This window comes from Haliotis rufescens, unplaced genomic scaffold (assembly GCF_023055435.1).
Source record: "Haliotis rufescens isolate VD_foot unplaced genomic scaffold, xgHalRufe1.0.p SCAF_5, whole genome shotgun sequence".
NCBI classification, from domain to species: domain Eukaryota; kingdom Metazoa; phylum Mollusca; class Gastropoda; order Lepetellida; family Haliotidae; genus Haliotis; species Haliotis rufescens.
In genome coordinates, this window is record NW_025964223.1 from 45,453,783 (window position 1) to 45,472,011 (window position 18,229).

At 44.0% G+C, this 18,229-nt stretch overlaps 1 protein-coding gene across 3 annotated transcripts in view; it reads right to left on the reverse strand.

Annotated features, from left to right (window-relative positions):
* Nucleotides 1-213: 213 nt before the first annotated feature.
* Nucleotides 214-18,229, reverse strand: part of LOC124137165 (two pore channel protein 2-like) — a 43,875-nt gene continuing 25,859 nt past the window's right edge. The window contains exons 17-28 of one of the 3 annotated variants that reach the window (XR_007218260.1): nucleotides 17,877-18,005; nucleotides 16,544-16,593; nucleotides 14,766-14,862; nucleotides 13,646-13,717; nucleotides 12,598-12,689; nucleotides 11,067-11,133; nucleotides 9,706-9,788; nucleotides 9,003-9,084; nucleotides 7,557-7,663; nucleotides 1,819-4,558; nucleotides 577-1,534; nucleotides 214-228 (exon numbers count right to left, since the gene is read on the reverse strand). Coding sequence is in view for 1 of the 3 variants with exons in the window: in XM_048383591.1 (XP_048239548.1) it covers nucleotides 4,480-4,558; nucleotides 7,557-7,663; nucleotides 9,003-9,084; nucleotides 9,706-9,788; nucleotides 11,067-11,133; nucleotides 12,598-12,689; nucleotides 13,646-13,717; nucleotides 14,766-14,862; nucleotides 16,544-16,593; nucleotides 17,877-18,005 (858 nt within the window). In the remaining 2 variants the exon portion in view is untranslated. The other 2 variants (XR_007218261.1, XM_048383591.1) reach the window with 2 other exon arrangements.

The following is an 18,229-nucleotide window of genomic DNA, read 5'->3' on the forward strand; positions in this document are numbered from 1 at the left end:
ACGTGGATCGATGTTTATGATTTGAATCACTGGATTGCCTGGTCCAGACTCAATTATTTACAGCCACCATATAGCTAGAATAATGCTGAGTGTGGTGTTAAACAAAAGACAAATAATTAAAATATCCCTCTTTGAAGAGATGTAGGTTTCCATTCACAACACATTTGCAATTACTTATCAGTCCCTTAACACAGTGCTGCATCTTCCCACCCACTATGCTGCATCTTCCTACTTTGCTGCATCTTCCCACCCACTATGCTGCACCTTCCCACTATGCTGCACCTTCCCACCCAATATGCTGCACCTTCCCACGCACTATGCTGCACCTTCCCATCCACTATGCTGCATCTTCCCACCCACTATGCTGCATCTTCCCACCCAGTATGCTGCACCTTCCCATCCACTATGCTGCACCTTCCCACCCACTATGCTGCACCTTCCCACCCACTATGCTGCATCTTCCCATCCACTATGCTGCACCTTCCCACCCACTATGCTGCACCTTCCATCCCACTATGCTGCATCTTCCCATCCAGTATGCTGCACCTTCCCACGCACTATGCTGCACCTTCCCACCCACTATGCTGCATCTTCCCACTATGCTGCACCTTCCCACCCACTATGCTGCACCTTCCAACGCACTATGCTGCACCTTCCCACCCACTATGCTGCATCTTCCCACTATGCTGCACCTTCCCACCCACTATGCTGCACCTTCCCACCCACTATGCTGCATCTTCCCACTATGCTGCACCTTCCCACCCACTATGCTGCACCTTCCCACCCACTATGCTGCACCTTCCCACCCACTTTGCTGCACCTTCCCACGCACTATGCTACACCTTCCCACCCATGATGCTGCACCTTCCCACTATGCTGCACCTTCCCACCCACTAAGCTGCATCTTCCCACTATGCTGCATCTTCCCACTATGCTGCACTTTCCCACCCACTATGCTGCACCTTCCCACGCACTATGCTGCATCTTCCCACCCACTATGCTGCATCTTCCCACTATGCTGCACCTTCCCACCCACTATGCTGCACCTTCCCACCCACTATGCTGCATCTTCCCACTATGCTGCACCTTCCCACCCACTATGCTGCACCTTCCCACGCACTATGCTGCACCTTCCCACCCACTTTGCTGCACCTTCCCACTTTGCTGCATCTTCCCACTATGCTGCATCTTCCCACTATGCTGCATCTTCCCACTATGCTGCACCTTCCCACCCACTATGCTGCATCTTCCCATCCACTATGCTGCACCTTCCCACCCACTATGCTGCACCTTCCATCCCACTATGCTGCATCTTCCCATCCACTATGCTGCACCTTCCCACCCACTATGCTGCACCTTCCCACCCACTATGCTGCATATTCCCACTATGCTGCACCTTCCCACTATGCTGCACCTTCCCACCCACTATGCTGCATCTTCCCACTATACTGCACCTTCCCACTATGCTGCATCTTCCCACCCACTATGCTGCATCTTCCCACCCACTATGCTGCATCTTCCCACTATGCTGCACCTTCCCACTATGCTGTATCTTCCCACCCACTATGCTGCATCTTCCAATTCACTATGCTGCATCTTCCCACCCACTATGCTGCATCTTCCCACCCACTATGCTGCATTTTCCCATCCACTATGCTGCACCTTCCAACTATGCTGCACCTTCCCACCCATGATGCTGCACCTTCCCACTATGCTGCACCTTCCCACCCACTAAGCTGCATCTTCCCACTATGCTGCATCTTCCCACTATGCTGCATCTTCCCACTATGCTGCACCTTCCCACCCACTATGCTGCACCTTCCCACGCACTATGCTGCACCTTCCCACCCACTATGCTGCATCTTCCCACTATGCTGCACCTTCCCAACCACTATGCTGCACCTTCCAATGCACTATGCTGCACCTTCCCACCCACTATGCTGCATCTTCCCACTATGCTGCACCTTCCCACCCACTATGCTGCACCTTCCCACCCACTATGCTGCATCTTCCCACTATGCTGCACCTTCCCACCCATGATGCTGCACCTTCCCACTATGCTGCATCTTCCCACTATGCTGCACCTTCCCACCCACTATGCTGCACCTTCCCACGCACTATGCTGCATCTTCCCACTATGCTGCACCTTCCCACCCACTATGCTGCACCTTCCCACCCACTATGCTGCACCTTCCCACCCACTATGCTGCATCTTCCCACTATGCTGCACCTTCCCACCCACTATGCTGCACCTTCCCACCCACTATGCTGCATCTTCCCACTATGCTGCACCTTCCCACCCACTATGCTGCACCTTCCCACGCACTATGCTGCACCTTCCCACCCACTTTGCTGCACCTTCCCACTTTGCTGCATCTTCCCACTATGCTGCATCTTCCCACTATGCTGCATCTTCCCACTATGCTGCACCTTCCTACTGCACCTTCCCACGCACTATGCTGCACCTTCCCACTTTGCTGCATCTTCCCACTATGCTGCATCTTCCCACTATGCTGCATCTTCCCACTATGCTGCACCTTCCTACTGCATCTTCCCATCCACTATGCTGCATCTTCCCACTATGCTGCATCTTCCCACTATGCTGCACCTTCCTACTGCACCTTCCCATCCACTATGCTGCACCTTCCTACTGCACCTTCCCACTATGCTGCACCTAGGAAGGTCTTGTAGTCATTATCACATCATTATCATAATAGTTATCATTGAGCTCACAATCTCTTTTTTTCAAATTCAGCAAGCTGAGGTATATTTTTGGTTCTTTTCTTTCAAATTAAATATCACATAGCCTTCGTGTAAAGTAGTAGGGTGAGCATGTTAATTTGGTTTAATGCCAGTATGAACAGCATTCGTGGAAGCTGGGAATGGAACACAATGATCAGGTTCTGGTATGACTAAGGGTTAGCACACTGCACGGCTTATTGAAGCATGTGAGACAGCAGGGTCACCCTGCAGAGTTTCAGGAAGAAAGTGACACTGTGAAATAGTGAGGCTCAGTAGATTCTGTAGCTCTCCCACCATCTTCAGTCATGTAAGATATAGAATAAAATAGATATATACATTCTGTATCTCTAACTTACTAGAAAATTGATATTGATCTTGTGTGTACAATGTAAAGAGTGGTAAGTGAATGGTATGCTATTGTCCTGAGGGGCAACTAACAGGGAATTGACTGGTTAAACTGTGACCTGGTTGATTGTGCATGGTATTACTCTGACAACATTACATCTTCAGCCTGTTCAAAAACCATGAGTTGTAAGTTTGTTGTCTTAACTGTCTTAATTTAGACATTACTTAAAAAAACAACCAGATAAATTAGTTCCTCATTTCAACTGCCTGAGGAATTAAAACTCTTAAAAATATAGAACTAAGTCTGCTGCCATTTCAATATCCTGATATATATTGTTGTGATAAAAGGTGTCTGTTATCCTTCAAATAGACAAAAATGTAGGTTTTATAACTATATACACATAAAAGAGAATGACTCAAGCCTCAAGACAGGGTCAGGGTCAGGGTCAGGGTCAATGTCAGGGTTAGGGTCAATGTCAGTGTCAGGGTTAGGGTTAGGGTCAGTGTCAGGGTCAGGGTCAGGGTCAGGGTCAATGTCAGGGTCAGGGTCAATGTCAGTGTCAGGGTTAGGGTTAGGGTTATTGTCAATGTCGGGTCAGGGTCAATCTCAGGGACAGGGTCAGTGTTAAGTTCAACACTGTGTCACCTGATGTTCACATGACCCTGAAGTTAAGGTGAACTGACACATAACCCGTCTTATTTTGTACATAAATGTGGAACAACTGAAACAATAGCCTGTGTTATCAGGCTTCCCTTCAAGCCAGAAACACAAACATGCAACCCACTCCCCATATGACACATAAGTTACAAGTGCTTCACATTTCATGATTCAGCTCTGTTGTCAGGGGACTCACACCCAAGTACTGATACCTTTAGGACACTGACAGCTCAGCTTGACATAGAAATACATTTCATACTGAAACAAATTTAAAAAGATTAAATTCTAAGGATAATACATTTTTTGCTCATTAATAATTTTCACATGTCTTAAATATTTACTGTAATTCACACATAAACTGACACAGTTGGAAGAAATTGTGCCAGAGGCTAAAATCAAGGAAAAACACATTATGACAGAAAGTAGAATAAAAGGGAATAAAATACATAGGCAACATAAAATGTTTTACATTATGAATTAAAAAAACATAGTATAAGACAATGCAGGTGTATTAAACACATGTATATCACTAAAATAGTAAGTATTGCACGTTACAGAATTTCCTATTTGTTTCTGAATAAAATAAGACAGATATCCCTTTGCCATCTGCATGGGTGTCCACTGTCGTCCACTCATTGTCAGATGGGGCGTGATTCCGACGGATGACGTTGCGGTGATGGTCTGGGCGTTGGTGACACTGCCGTCGTGCCTGTAGAACCATCACCTGCTGATTGTCATCTGTCCAGCTGGAGATATCTGTGAGAGGTCAACTCCACCAGGAGCTCATTCTCAGCTGGTTCTTGCAGCAAACCTCTGGAATAACACGAAACACTTAATGACCACATGTTGACCGAAGGCATGACCCCTACCCTTCAGGAATAACAGCCATTTCATTGGTGTACTAGCACCCATCTTCCCGAGGCAAGTGAGTTAACTGACTATTGAAGTCCAGTTTCCACCCTTGCCGAACTACACTGGTATTATCCTGTTACTCTTTGGCTGGGCTAAGGAGTCTTTGCATAGTCCAATCAAAATCAAGCAACAAAATCAAAATCCGTAATCTGTTGTGCAGATTTCAGTTGATTGCAGGATTTACAAAGCATGTGAACTGCCAATTCATTGTCAACAGATATTTTCCAAATATTTTCATGTTTTTAATCAAGGTGTTCACATGATTTGATGCATTTTCGCGATGTAAAACCCGTTTTATCACAATATAGATCTTGATTATCGATCAGTTCGTCTTGACTGGGCGCCACCATTTTATTTGAAGTCAATGCAAGTGATATGAGAAGTGGAATCTGATTGGTCCATAGATGGTACATAGAAGGGACTTCCTAGTAAAAGCCACTGGTGGCGCTACGATCAAGCCCAGGAATTCCAGCCTGGTTCGGCAAGGATGGAAACTGGACTTAAAAGTCAGTTAACTCTCTTGCCTCAGGAAGATGACCAGCAGCATACCTTTTGTCTGAACCATATTATTTTCCCTTCCGCCAAGCCCTTACTGTCATACCCGGTTCGCCCCAATTATGTTTCTAGGTTTGTCAGCACCATACCCATGCTTGTGGGTTTCAACGAAGTGGTAAACGTCTGAGACCTGCATCACTTCGGGCTTTCCTCCCACATTAAGCTGACACACCGTGATATAACTGGAATAATGTTAAAAGCTGCGTTAAACCCAACTCACTCACTCACTCACTTACTGTCATACTATAGCCCTAAATGAAGCAAGTCTAGTTTGTCCATAGTCTCCCCTCTCACTGGTGCTCCTTTTCAATTAAAATGGAGTTGTTTGTTTCTACCAAAATTGTATATTTCAGAGACTAAGACTACATGTCATTCCCAGATTCTAACCAGTATTCACACACAGGCAATGAGATTAAACCCTACACTCTGTAATAAATCAAAACATTCATCATCCCTCTTCAAAATAGTGTAGCTGAACAAAACAAGACCATGGAGATGTTTGTAGGTCAAGGCTTTTCTTCCACTTCTGACCACATACAGACATTTACATGATCATTACTCCTGTTGTTAACCTGTGAAGGTCCGGGGTAGAATATGTCTTCAGCAACCCATGCTTGCCATAAAAGGTGACCATGCTTGTCATAAGAGGCGACTAACTAAATCGGGTGGTCATGCTCGCTGACTTGGTTGATGCATGTCATCGTATCCAAATTGCGTGGATCGATGCTCATGATGACAATCATTGGATTGTCTGGTCCAGTCTCGATTATTTACAGGCCGCTGTCGTATAGCTGGAATGTTGCTGAGAGTGGCATTAAACAACAAACAACAACAACAACAACTCCTATTGTTTGATATTGATCATAGTCATAATCTTTAAAAGGGCCGGTCAAAATGTTCTGAGCCTGACTAACTTTCAACTTTCAACTTTCAACAAATGTAGTACATTGTTTCAGTAGTTCATTGCAAGTGTATTTGGTCTGTTGAGGCCATTTGTATATTAGTGACAGCCAATTGAACATGATAGGGGTCCCAAATGGATGCAGAAATGGGAACAAAAAACAAGTCCCGAGCAGTCATCAAGTTTTTTACTTTCGAGTAAAAGTACTCTCCAAGAAATTCACAAGTGTATGGGGATAAGTGCCCACACTATTCCACTGTTAAACCAATGGGCAGCTATGTTTAACGCTGAGAGAACAAGCCTTGATGATAACCCAAGATCTGGACATCCCTCAACTTTCATCAATGAAGATTCAATCAAAGAGATAAAAAAATGTATACTGTCAGACAGACATATTACCATTGCTGAACTTGAGGAAGGAACAGGTCTTAGCCATGGATCCATTGAAACTATTATTCATGAACATTTACAAATGAATAAGATATCTGCTCGTTGGATGCCAAAGTTTCTAAATTCTGATCTGCAGGAAAAAAGAACTGAAATTGCCCGACCTAATTTAGAGCTGATTGAGGAGGATTTCGTCAAATTCAAAAAGAGATTAGTAACAGGTGGTGAAACATGGGTCTACCACTATGATCCCGAGTCAAAACGCAATGCATGGAATGGCAGCATTCTTCTCTGGCACCAAAGAAATTCAAGTCTTCAAGATCAGTGAAGAAAGTTGGCCACTGTATTCTTGGATGCAAAGGGAGTGAGCCTTGTTGATTACTTAGGAAGTCAAAAGACGATTACCGGTTTCTACTATGTTGATTTGCTTGATCGCCTGAGAGATTTTATCAAAGATTTTATGCTGACTGCTGGAGTTCTACTACTTCATGACAATGCCTCTTCTCACACCCTTGAACATGCAAAGGCTGCTGTGCGACAATGTGGGTTCGAAGAGCTTTACCACCATGCCAGACCTGGCACCAAGTGATTTCCACCTGTTCCCTAAACTGAAAGAACACCTTCGTGGAAAGCGCTATGACGACAACTATGACTTCAAAGCTGCCGTGAATTCTGACTGGAATTGAAAAGCTTCACTATCCATATGAGAAGTGCACTGAAAAGCAGGGGATTATGTTGAAAAATAAAATTAAAAGCACTTTTACTATTGTTGATTTTGATTGTTAGCTAGTCTTAGAACTTTTTGACCAGCCCTCGTACACCCCTTTGCGGAATAAAGCCCTTGTATAATTCACAACAGGAACATAACATTTCGTTTACAGACTCATTGGAACATTTCGTGTTCAGTCAGTCACCAAACATTTCATGTACAGAAACTAGCAGGAACATTTGATGTACAGACAGACTCGCCAGAACATCTGATGTACAGACTGACTCACCGGAACATTTCATGTGCAAACAGACCTGCCAGAACATCTGATGTACAGACTGACTCACCGGAACATTTCATGTACAGACATGAGATGATTGGCCTCTTCAACTTGTCCGGATTCAGAGCGATCACGGGAGGTGTGCAGGATCTTGTCCCATTTCATGATGAAGTTCTACAGCAGTAAACAGTACTTGACCTTCTCCACAACACTAACACAATAGTATCCATTTTCAAACATTATTTTTTAACTTAATAAATCTTTGATATTTACTTTTTTTAAACTTCAAAACCTCGACAATAAAAGACTTTCAAAAAGGTTTCATCTTTCTCTGTGAAATGAGGTCCTCTGCTAACACAACGTAGAGACTCAGGGTGGGGCACACGTGTCATCACTGTTCTCAGTTGGTACGGGGGCAGGGGTGACCCAGTCGTCTAAGGCGCTGAGACCTGCATCACTTCGGGCTTTCCTCCCACATTAAGCTGACACACCTTGATATAACTGGAATACCGTTAAAAGCGGTGTTAAACCCAACTCACTCACTCTCAGTTGGTACTCACCAAACAGAAGTTATCTATTAAGTTTGGTATTATGCTTCTTTGAGCATCATTCTTGCATCATTCTAGCCACATCAACAAAGGGCTTCATATGTCTGCCCGAATACAGAATCAAACCCACGGCTTTAGCAGGACAAGGCAATGCCTCAACCACAAGGCTACTCAAACGCCCCCAAACAGATGTGAGACAGTGATGTTTTGTGCTGTAGTCAGCAATATTCCAGCTTTTCATGGCTGCCTGTAAATGACACTGGACACAACTGGGATGAACACACCTGGACACACCTGTGACAGACTCACCTGGACTGAACAAACCTGGGACAGACGCACCTGGAGTGAACACACCTGGGACAGACACACTTGGACTGAACATTTTTGGGACGCCTGGGACACACATGTATGGACACGCCTGGGACACACACCTGGGATTGATACACCTGGGACACACACACCTGGGACGGACACACCTGGGACAGACACACCTGGGATGGACACACCTGGGACAGTCACACCTGAAATGGATACACCTGGGACAGACACACCTGGGACAGTCACACCTGGAATGGATACACCTGGGACAGACACACCTGGGACGGACACACCTAGGACAGACATACCTGGGATGGACACCCCTGGGACAGACACACCTGGAACAGACACACCTAAGACAGACACACCTGAGACAGACACATCTAGGACAGACACACCTGGGACAGACACACCTGGGATGGACACACCTGGGACAGACACACCTGGGACAGACACACCTGGGACGGACACACCTAGGACAGACACACCTGGGACAGACACACCTGGGACAGACACACCTGGGACAGACACACCTGAGACGGACACACCTGGGACAGACACGCCATTGTTTGACAGCATGATCAAGGACTCAGCCCCAGACATCACTTCCTGCATGACCTCATACAGACACTGACACTGTGACTCACCTCCAGGATGAGAGCCGTGAACAGATTGAGAACGATGACAACGGTCAGCAGCCACCAGGCTATAAAGAACAGGTACGCCCACCTGAAACACAGAGATCATTAAAGACACCCTGTCCAACCATCATCATCGAATATCTACAGTCACTATCAGTTATCTGTCTGAAAAGTCAGAGAGAAGTCTGAACCATACCTGCATACCAATCAGCAGTGTTATAAACGTGACACAAATATGTTTACCAGTGTGCAATGTTCCACAAAGCAATCATGGTGCTAAGACAATCATAACTCCAATACTTTACCATAGACTGATGGCAGTCGTAGCACTACAAACATTTTGTGGAACAGTGCCCTGGTGGAATGAATATGTTTACTACTGTGCAGTATTGCATTTTTCATCTGTCAGTGGTCAGCACTGTGATCAACTTCAAATAATGTTCACTCTTGTTATGTGATAATACAAGGGACTGAGCCAGAAGCATGTCTACCAGTATCTAATATTCAACAAACCAAACAATGATGATTCCAAAATTTTCATTACCAACCAACCTCCCATATTGCAAAAACTAACTTATGTGGATCCATATGTGTTATGTAAAAGTCCCAAAAGCAAATGCTGCAATAAATACATTTGTTTTCAAATCAGATTTCAGTTAAATCCCAGTCCTCAATTTGTTGATCAACTGTGAGCCAGTAAGCTACTTACGGAGATGTTGCCTGTCTGAAGGCAGCAAGGAAGACCATCCAGTTATTCACCACCATGATGTCCCACAACACCACCACAGATGCCTGCAACATCACATCACCAGTCTCAACATGTCAGCACTCCAGTCAAAGCACATGTCATCACGAAAATATTCCAAAACACAGACTGGTGTTGATATTACAATGTCTAATGCTCAAACCACAATACATTCATGTCAACAAACAAATATAAAATGTCAACGCCAGAGAATAATCAGTCTCGATTATCTACCAAAACAGGATTCCATTGGGCGTAAAAGAAGAAATAGAAGTGAAAATTATATGAATTGATCACTGAAAATCCGTGATGACAGGTGTTTGCAAAATGGGTAGGCTTGTCCTGCACTACCTGTAGCACCCACCACTCACAGAAACACAGATTCGTGAAGATCCGGGGTAGAATAGGGCTTCAGCAACCCATGCTTGCCGCAAAAGGCAACTATAGCTTGTCATAGGAGGTGACTAACAGGATCGAGTGGTCAGACTCGCTGACTTGGTCGATGCATGTCTTCTTATCCCAAATATGTGGATCAATGCTCATAATATCAATCACTCGATTGTCTCGATTATTTACAGACCGCCGTTATATAGCTAGAATATTGCTGAGTGTGGCATTAAACAACAAACAAACAAACAAACAAGCACACAAACACATGGTATTAGGCTGAGCTAAATCATTAATGACTGAAACAGGAGTAGTAACATCTTTGACTTCTTATCACTCCTCATCCTAACACAAAGCTGCTTGACCAGCCACCAAAATGGGGAGTATAAACCAGTACAACTGTTGGGGCGGTTGGGTAGCCTAGTGGACAAAGCGTTCGCTTGTCACGCTGAAGACCTGGGTTTGATTCCCGACATTGGTACAAGGTGTGGAAGTCCTTTCTGGTGTCCCAGCCATGATAGTGCTGGAATATTGCTAAAAGCGGCGTAAAAACATACTCACTTACTCACTCAGTACAACTGTTGGCTAGCCTGTTTGGTCATTAGTTATAGAAGAGCCTAGAAGCTGTGAGGACCTGAGGATTATCTCTCCCAAGTGAATTTGTAATCACGTGGATGTAGATAATGTTCACTCTTGTTATGTGGTAATTCAAGGGATTGATCCAGAAGTGTCTACCAGTATCTATCTGATATTCAACAGACCAAACTCTGATGATTCCAAAATAAGTGATGACGTTGATATGATATCTCTGACTTGACTTAGAGTGTGGCTTGGAGACCATGACAGATCTAATTTTCAAACAAAAATGTTCCATGTTTGTAGCTTGTGAACTCTGAATGATAAATGTGTGGCATGAGTCAGTCATGTACAAAACTTACAGCAAAGTCATCGAAGTTGTTGGCCCAGTACTCCAGCTGCTGGTAGGAGCCACACTGGAAGCTGGAGCTGGAACAGAAGAAGCACAGAGAATAGTGCTCTCGAATACAGCAGGACCACAACAGGACTACAACAGGACTACAGCAGGACTACAAGAGGAGGACTACATCAGGACTACAGCAGGACTACAACAGGACTACAGCAGGACTACAGCAGGACTACAGCAGGACTACAGCAGAACTTCAGCAGGACTACAGCAGGACTACAGCAGAACTTCAGCAGGACTACAGCAGAACTTCAGCAGGACTACAGCAGGACTACAGCAGAACTTCAGCAGGACTACAGCAGAACTTCAGCAGGACTACAGCAGGACTACAGCAGGACTACAGCAGGACTACAGCAGAACTTCAGCAGGACTACAGCAGGACTACAGCAGAACTTCAGCAGGACTACAGCAGGACTACAGCAGGACTACAGCAGGACTACAGCAGAACTTCAGCAGGACTACAGCAGGACTACAGCAGAACTTCAGCAGGACTACAGCAGGACTACAACAGGACTACAGCAGGACCACAACAGGACTACAACAGGACTACATCAGGACTACAGCAGGACTTCAGCAGGACTACTGCAGGACTACATCAGGACTACAGCAGGACAACATCAGGACTACAACAGGACTACAACAGGACTACAACAGGACTACAGCAGGACTACGGCAGGACTACAGCAGGACAACATCAGGACTACAACAGGACTACAACAGGACTACAGCAGGACTACGGCAGGACTACATCAGGACTACAGCAGGACAACATCAGGACTACAACAGGACTACAGCAGGACTATGGCAGGACTACATCAGGACTACAGCAGGACAACATCAGGACTACAACAGGACTACAACAGGACTACAGCAGGACTACGGCAGGACTACATCAGGACTACAGCAGGACAACATCAGGACTACAACAGGACAACATCAGGACTACAACAGGACTACAGCAGGACTACGGCAGGACTACAGCAGGACTACGGCAGGACTACGGCAGGACTACATCAGGACTACAGCAGGACAACATCAGGACTACAACAGGACAACATCAGGACTACAACAGGACTACAGCAGGACTACGGCAGGACTACAGCAGGACTACAGCAGGACTACGGCAGGACTACAGCAGGACTACAACAGGAGAACTACAACAGGAGGACTACAACAGGAGGACTACAGCAGGACTTTAGCAGGACTACAAGAAGAGGACTACATCAGGACTACAACAGGACTACGGCAGAAAAGCAGCATAAAACCATACTCACTCACTCACAATACTGAGGGTATACATTTGGCCTCATATTCATTGTTTTGTTGAATATTTCATCTTATAACACTCTCCTCAATATACTAAATAATGGAATGAAATTAGAGAATGGTTAAACAATAGTTTGTTAAATTTTGTATGTATCATAAAGAAACCCAGACATAGTATTGTTTCTCAGTCAGTATAAATATCACCATACTGGCATACTCACCTGTTGGTTTCATTCTTGGAGATCGGTGCCTGGTACTTGATGACGTCATGGAACAGCTCCATCCCCACTATAGCGAAGGAGTAGTAGATCACCTGGACACAACAGACATACATATTACAGCACAATGTACGCTTGTCATAAGAGGCGTCTAACTGGATTGGGTGGTCAGGCTCGCTGACTTGGTTGATGCATGTCATTGTATCTCAAATACATGGATCGATGCTCATGTCAATCATGTCTGGACCAGACTTGATTATTTACAGACCACCTTCATACAGCTGGAACATTGCTGAGTTAACAACAAACAAATAAACTGGACAGTGTATCACCCAGGTTAGCTAAGGGAAACTTGGGATAAATTTCACTTTGATATGGTTTTTGACTTCACATTTCTGTACATCACTTGCTTGATAATGGTGTTAGTATCTGCACTAAAAAAAATTGCATTCATTGCAATAAAGAAGTTATATACCGTATTCGACGTAATAAGCGCCCAGGGCGCTCTCAAAATTAGAAATAGGGGGCTCTTATTAGAATATTATTTTGGTAAAAAAACAGAGCTGAAAGATCGTAAATTTCGTGGTTTATGCTGACAGCCTGAAATGTTGACATACGACAGATATATTTTTCCAGAATTTAATTGCCCATAATTAAGGGTGCATATAACACACAAGTGTGTATTATACGCGAATAAATAAGTCTTGTGTACATTGATCAATCGGAAGGGGTGCTGATTGGGATTGTTCACTAGCCAATATATTAGCAAATATCGCTGTGGCACTTATTAGAGCGGGGCGCTTAGTACGTCGAATACGGTAATCCAAATTTGCTGAAAACACATCACACTATATGTTATTCTGAATACTTGCTGCACATCAAATTTCGTAATAAAAAAGGCTGAAATGGCAGTGTAATTGGCAAAAATGACATTGTCACAGTTGAGCAAAGAATTACAAGGAAAATATCATTACTACACGAATGTCTCATCACAACGAGGATATAATAAGTATGTAAATGTATATACATGTATGTAAGTGCCAGTACTTACCACAAGGATACCTGCAAAGGCTTTCAGGTTCTTCACCAGGTCAATGAGGGTGCTTGCTATCACAGAGGTGGCCTGCAGGACAGTCAAGGAGATACAGGCTCACACAAGCGGAATACTAAGGCACACAAGTGTCACTGCAGGACAGTCAAGGAGATACAGGCTCACACAAGCGGAATACTAAGGCACACAAGTGTCACTGCAGGACAGTCAAGGAGATACAGGCTCACACAAGCGGAATACTAAGGCACACAAGTGTCACTGCAGGACAGTCAAGGAGATACAGGCTCACACAAGCGGAATACTAAGGCACACAAGTGTCACTGCAGGACAGTCAAGGAGATACAGGCTCACACAAGCGGAATACTAAGGCACACAAGTGTCACTGCAGGACAGTCAAGGAGATACAGGCTCACACAAGCAGAATACTAAGGCACACAAGTGTCCCACGCATGAAGGCTATGTCACATGCTGTGGACACACACACACACAGATACCCTGTAGGTATACACTGCTACTGACACATGTCAGCAGTAGGGTAGCCTAGTGGTTAAAGTGTTCGCTAATCCCGCCAAAGGCCTCGGTTTCATTCCCCACATGGGTACAAAGTGTGAAGCCCTTTCTGTCACCCACCGTGATATTGATGGAATACTGCCATTCACTCACTCACTCACTCACTCACTCACCCACCCACCCACCCACCCACCCACCCACCCACTCTCACTCACTCACTCACTCACTCACTCACTCACTCACCCATCAACCCACCCACTCACTCACTCACTCACTCACTCACTCACTCACTCACTCACCCACCCACCCACCCACTCACATTTACTCACCCACCCACCCATCAACCCACTCTCTCTCACTCACTCACTCACTCACTCACCCATCAACCCATCAACCCACCCACCCACTCACTCACTCACTCACTCACTCACTCACTCACCCACCCACCCACCCACTCACTCACTCACTCACTCACTCACTCACTCACTCACTCACCCACCCACCCACCCACCCACTCTCTCTCACTCACTCACCCACCCACCCACCCACTCTCTCTCACTCACACACTCACTCACTCACTCTCACTCACTCACTCACTCACTCCACATACCTTGATGTGGGGGATGATGCGGAAGAGCCTGACCATGATGAGGATGTTGATGAAGCGCACGACGTTCCACAACTTGGAGGTGGTGGCATGTGTGTGGCTGCAACAAAACACATCTACCTGTCAATCGTGGCAGTATTCTCACGCCATTAGTAACATGAACAGGTGTATATATATATATATAGACAGACGACGACAATGAAATACTGTTTGATTTTGCTCAGCTGCAGGTATGCTTATTAATTAATGTACATGCCAGTCCGCAGTCTGCTGGATAAGTGATGTTCATAGCAAACCATGCTCTCCAGCACAGCATCTGAGTAAGCGCGCAAAGCACTGAATGTGTGGAAGATGTGCTATATAGGTGCAATTACTATTTGATGAGAGGCTTCTGTCAAATTTAATTCTGCTATCAGCCACTGGTTTTCAGTTTTTCAGGAATACAAGAGTTTTTTTCATATTACCTATTGTAGTACAGTACTTGATGTTCCAATGTTTCACTTCAAACTAACATAATGGAGGTGCAAATGTTAAAATCACACTGAATCAACAGTGATCCAAAGCAAAGTTGTTATGAAAAATTAGACTCAAACTCAACATATGAAAAAATAACATGTGTGATACCACATTGTATGTCAGAACTGAATAAAAGTATGCATTTGTATGCAGAGAAAATGTCCAGGAGACTCCGTGCTTCAGCTAGCAGAACACACACCCATTTATATTTATCGTAATGTAGCGGCCATTAAATTTTCCAGTCTTGTGATGAGATTCAAAAAATACCTTCTGATCAGAGGTAAAAAATCTTGTCCACATGAGAGGTTTAAAATAACCCTGTCAGCAAGATCACAAGGTAAGCATGTCTACTCCCTACTGATACGTTAACATTAAACATTACTTTTACTATGTAGCTATATTATGGTGGTAGTTAATTAATAATGGATCGTAAGGTGAACACTTACTAACCTATTAGATATTTCATGTGGGAGGAAAGCCCGAAGTGATGCAGGTCTCAGACGTTTACCACTTCGGTGGAACCCACGAGCACGGGTATGGTGCTGACAAACCTAGAAACATAATCAGGGCGAACCAGGATTCGAACCCACAATCATAGGTTTCTGGCGTGCCCGAGGGACGCAACTCTGCACAGCGAATCGCGGCACCTTAGACAACTGGGCCACCCGTGCCCCCCTTTGCAATGTTTAGTTCCATATGGTCGTATGTGAATAAACCCATGTGTGCTGAGATTCCTCTTGTGTATTTTATTCAATAATTTTGGAACATAAAACATTATTTTTACCATGTAGCTATATTATGGTGGTAGTTAATTAATAATGGAATAAGGTGAACACTTACTAACCTATTAGATATTTCATATGCAAAATGTTTCTTGTTCTTTATTCAACTTTTATGACACATCAATTAGGATTGATCGATGCTGATTTTCTTCATCGAGTTCGGTAAACAAAGTACCTGTCATTAGTGACTCAAGGGCGGGCAACTCTATATTATCACAGTATGGCTATTTTGTGGTGTGATACGTGTGGATTATGACTATCATAAAATATCATAAAATAGTTAACATGTATACTTACGAGTAGCCATGACATACTGCAATGAGTCCTGTATTCGATCATGCAATGAAACATCGTGCTTAGACTTGCAGAAGTAAAACAAGGGTTGTGGATTACGAGATTTATCGATACTGCGATAATATAGAGCCTGCAATGATAGAGTCATGCTATACAGTCCAGTACTCTGACAGTTTCTCTAGGGCTCACCTTGAAGAGTAGGGGATTCCATACTGGACTGCTGTGAATATCTCTCCTACCTGAAATATTAAAGTGACAAATGAAAATCACATACAGTCACTGTTCAAATGTCTCACTACTAACTCATACATATTAACATCCCATTCTGTCATAAATCTATATATTATTTCATAGTTCATGGATAGCTGGGACATTATTCTGTACACAGACAGATCATGAGGCCCACCCTTGGGGAAATGAAGCGACCTTTGCAATGTTTAGTTCCATATGGTGGTATGTGAATAAACCCATGTGTGCTGAGATTCCTCTTGTGTATTTTATTCAATAATTTATTATTGGAAAGTGAAGGTGGGTTTGAAACAGAAGCACTACCACGCAAATGTCAGGTCACAATACTGGGACGTAAGCTCCAATCTCATTAGAATCAGATCTTAGTTCTCGCTGCCATTAAACAAAGATCTCTAGGATATCCCATTACAGGTCACGTCAGACCGACTTTTCGCAAACTCTAACCAATCAATGGAATTACTGACAAGAAGTCGATATTAGCCAATCAGAAGGCAGCTTTCTCGTGCTTAACGGCACTAATTTAAAATTGGCGACTACGCTTTGAAACATATTATGACAAATTCTCGCTTAAAAATTTGAAACCTGAACAAAAGAACATTCTCCAATGGCTAATATATGGTCTAGATTGTATAGATTCAGTCGTTAAGCCCGTAACTATCGTTCGGAATACCCCGTTTTAAAGTTTTTGAGGCTGCATGATGAGAAATCACATTCCGACTGTCACTTTCATGATCTGGTAAGCGACACTCTGATTGGTCGGATGAAAGGTTGTTCTGACGTGACCCCTAATGGGATGTCCTAAGATCTTTGTTTAGCGGTAGCGAGAACTAGGATTTTAATGAGATTGCATAAGCTCTGGTTTCTTCCAGTGATAGTACACAGTAAGGCTGACAGAGTTGTGCAAATAGTAAAGCTGTGTTGATGTCACTAAATTTTGCAAATATGGCACAGACAACTTCCTTTCTTTCAATACTCTGAAGCAAATTATTTTTCCAAGCATTCTTTTGGACAATGTTTTTGTTGTTGATAAAATCCTAAGGCCTCCCACCAGAATAACCAGAATATCATATGGTCCGTCCCTTAGTAATGTGACATCATATTAGTGTATTACCTCCAAGATGATGTCACTGATTGCTCATGCCAAAACAGTTTCTAAATATAATGGTGTCACAGCCATCTTTTTAATTTTTCTTACATAAAATGAGTACAGCTGTGGGTAATATAATACTCGTCTAAGAATGACTGACACCCAAATGATGACAGAACAACCTACCACTAATGCCATGGTGATGAGAGCATCAAAGATGTTGGTGTAGTACCAGATGTAGCGCCGCGGACCCATGGCCCACACTTTGAGTGTCTGTTCCACAAAGTAGTAGATGACAAACGTGAAGTTGGTCACCTGCATGGATAAACACAACATGTGTTATTCACTGTCTCTGTAACACAATGTGTGACCTCTCTATTTCAGAAGTATCACAGTAATTCTATGAATAGCCGCTTATCACTATCTGAGTAGCGGTATCCATATTTTATCAGTTGAGTTGAATATGGAAAACCCAATTTGAAAAATAATACTTTTATACTGTACTGTGCAAAACTATCAAGCATTTAACAAACTGCATT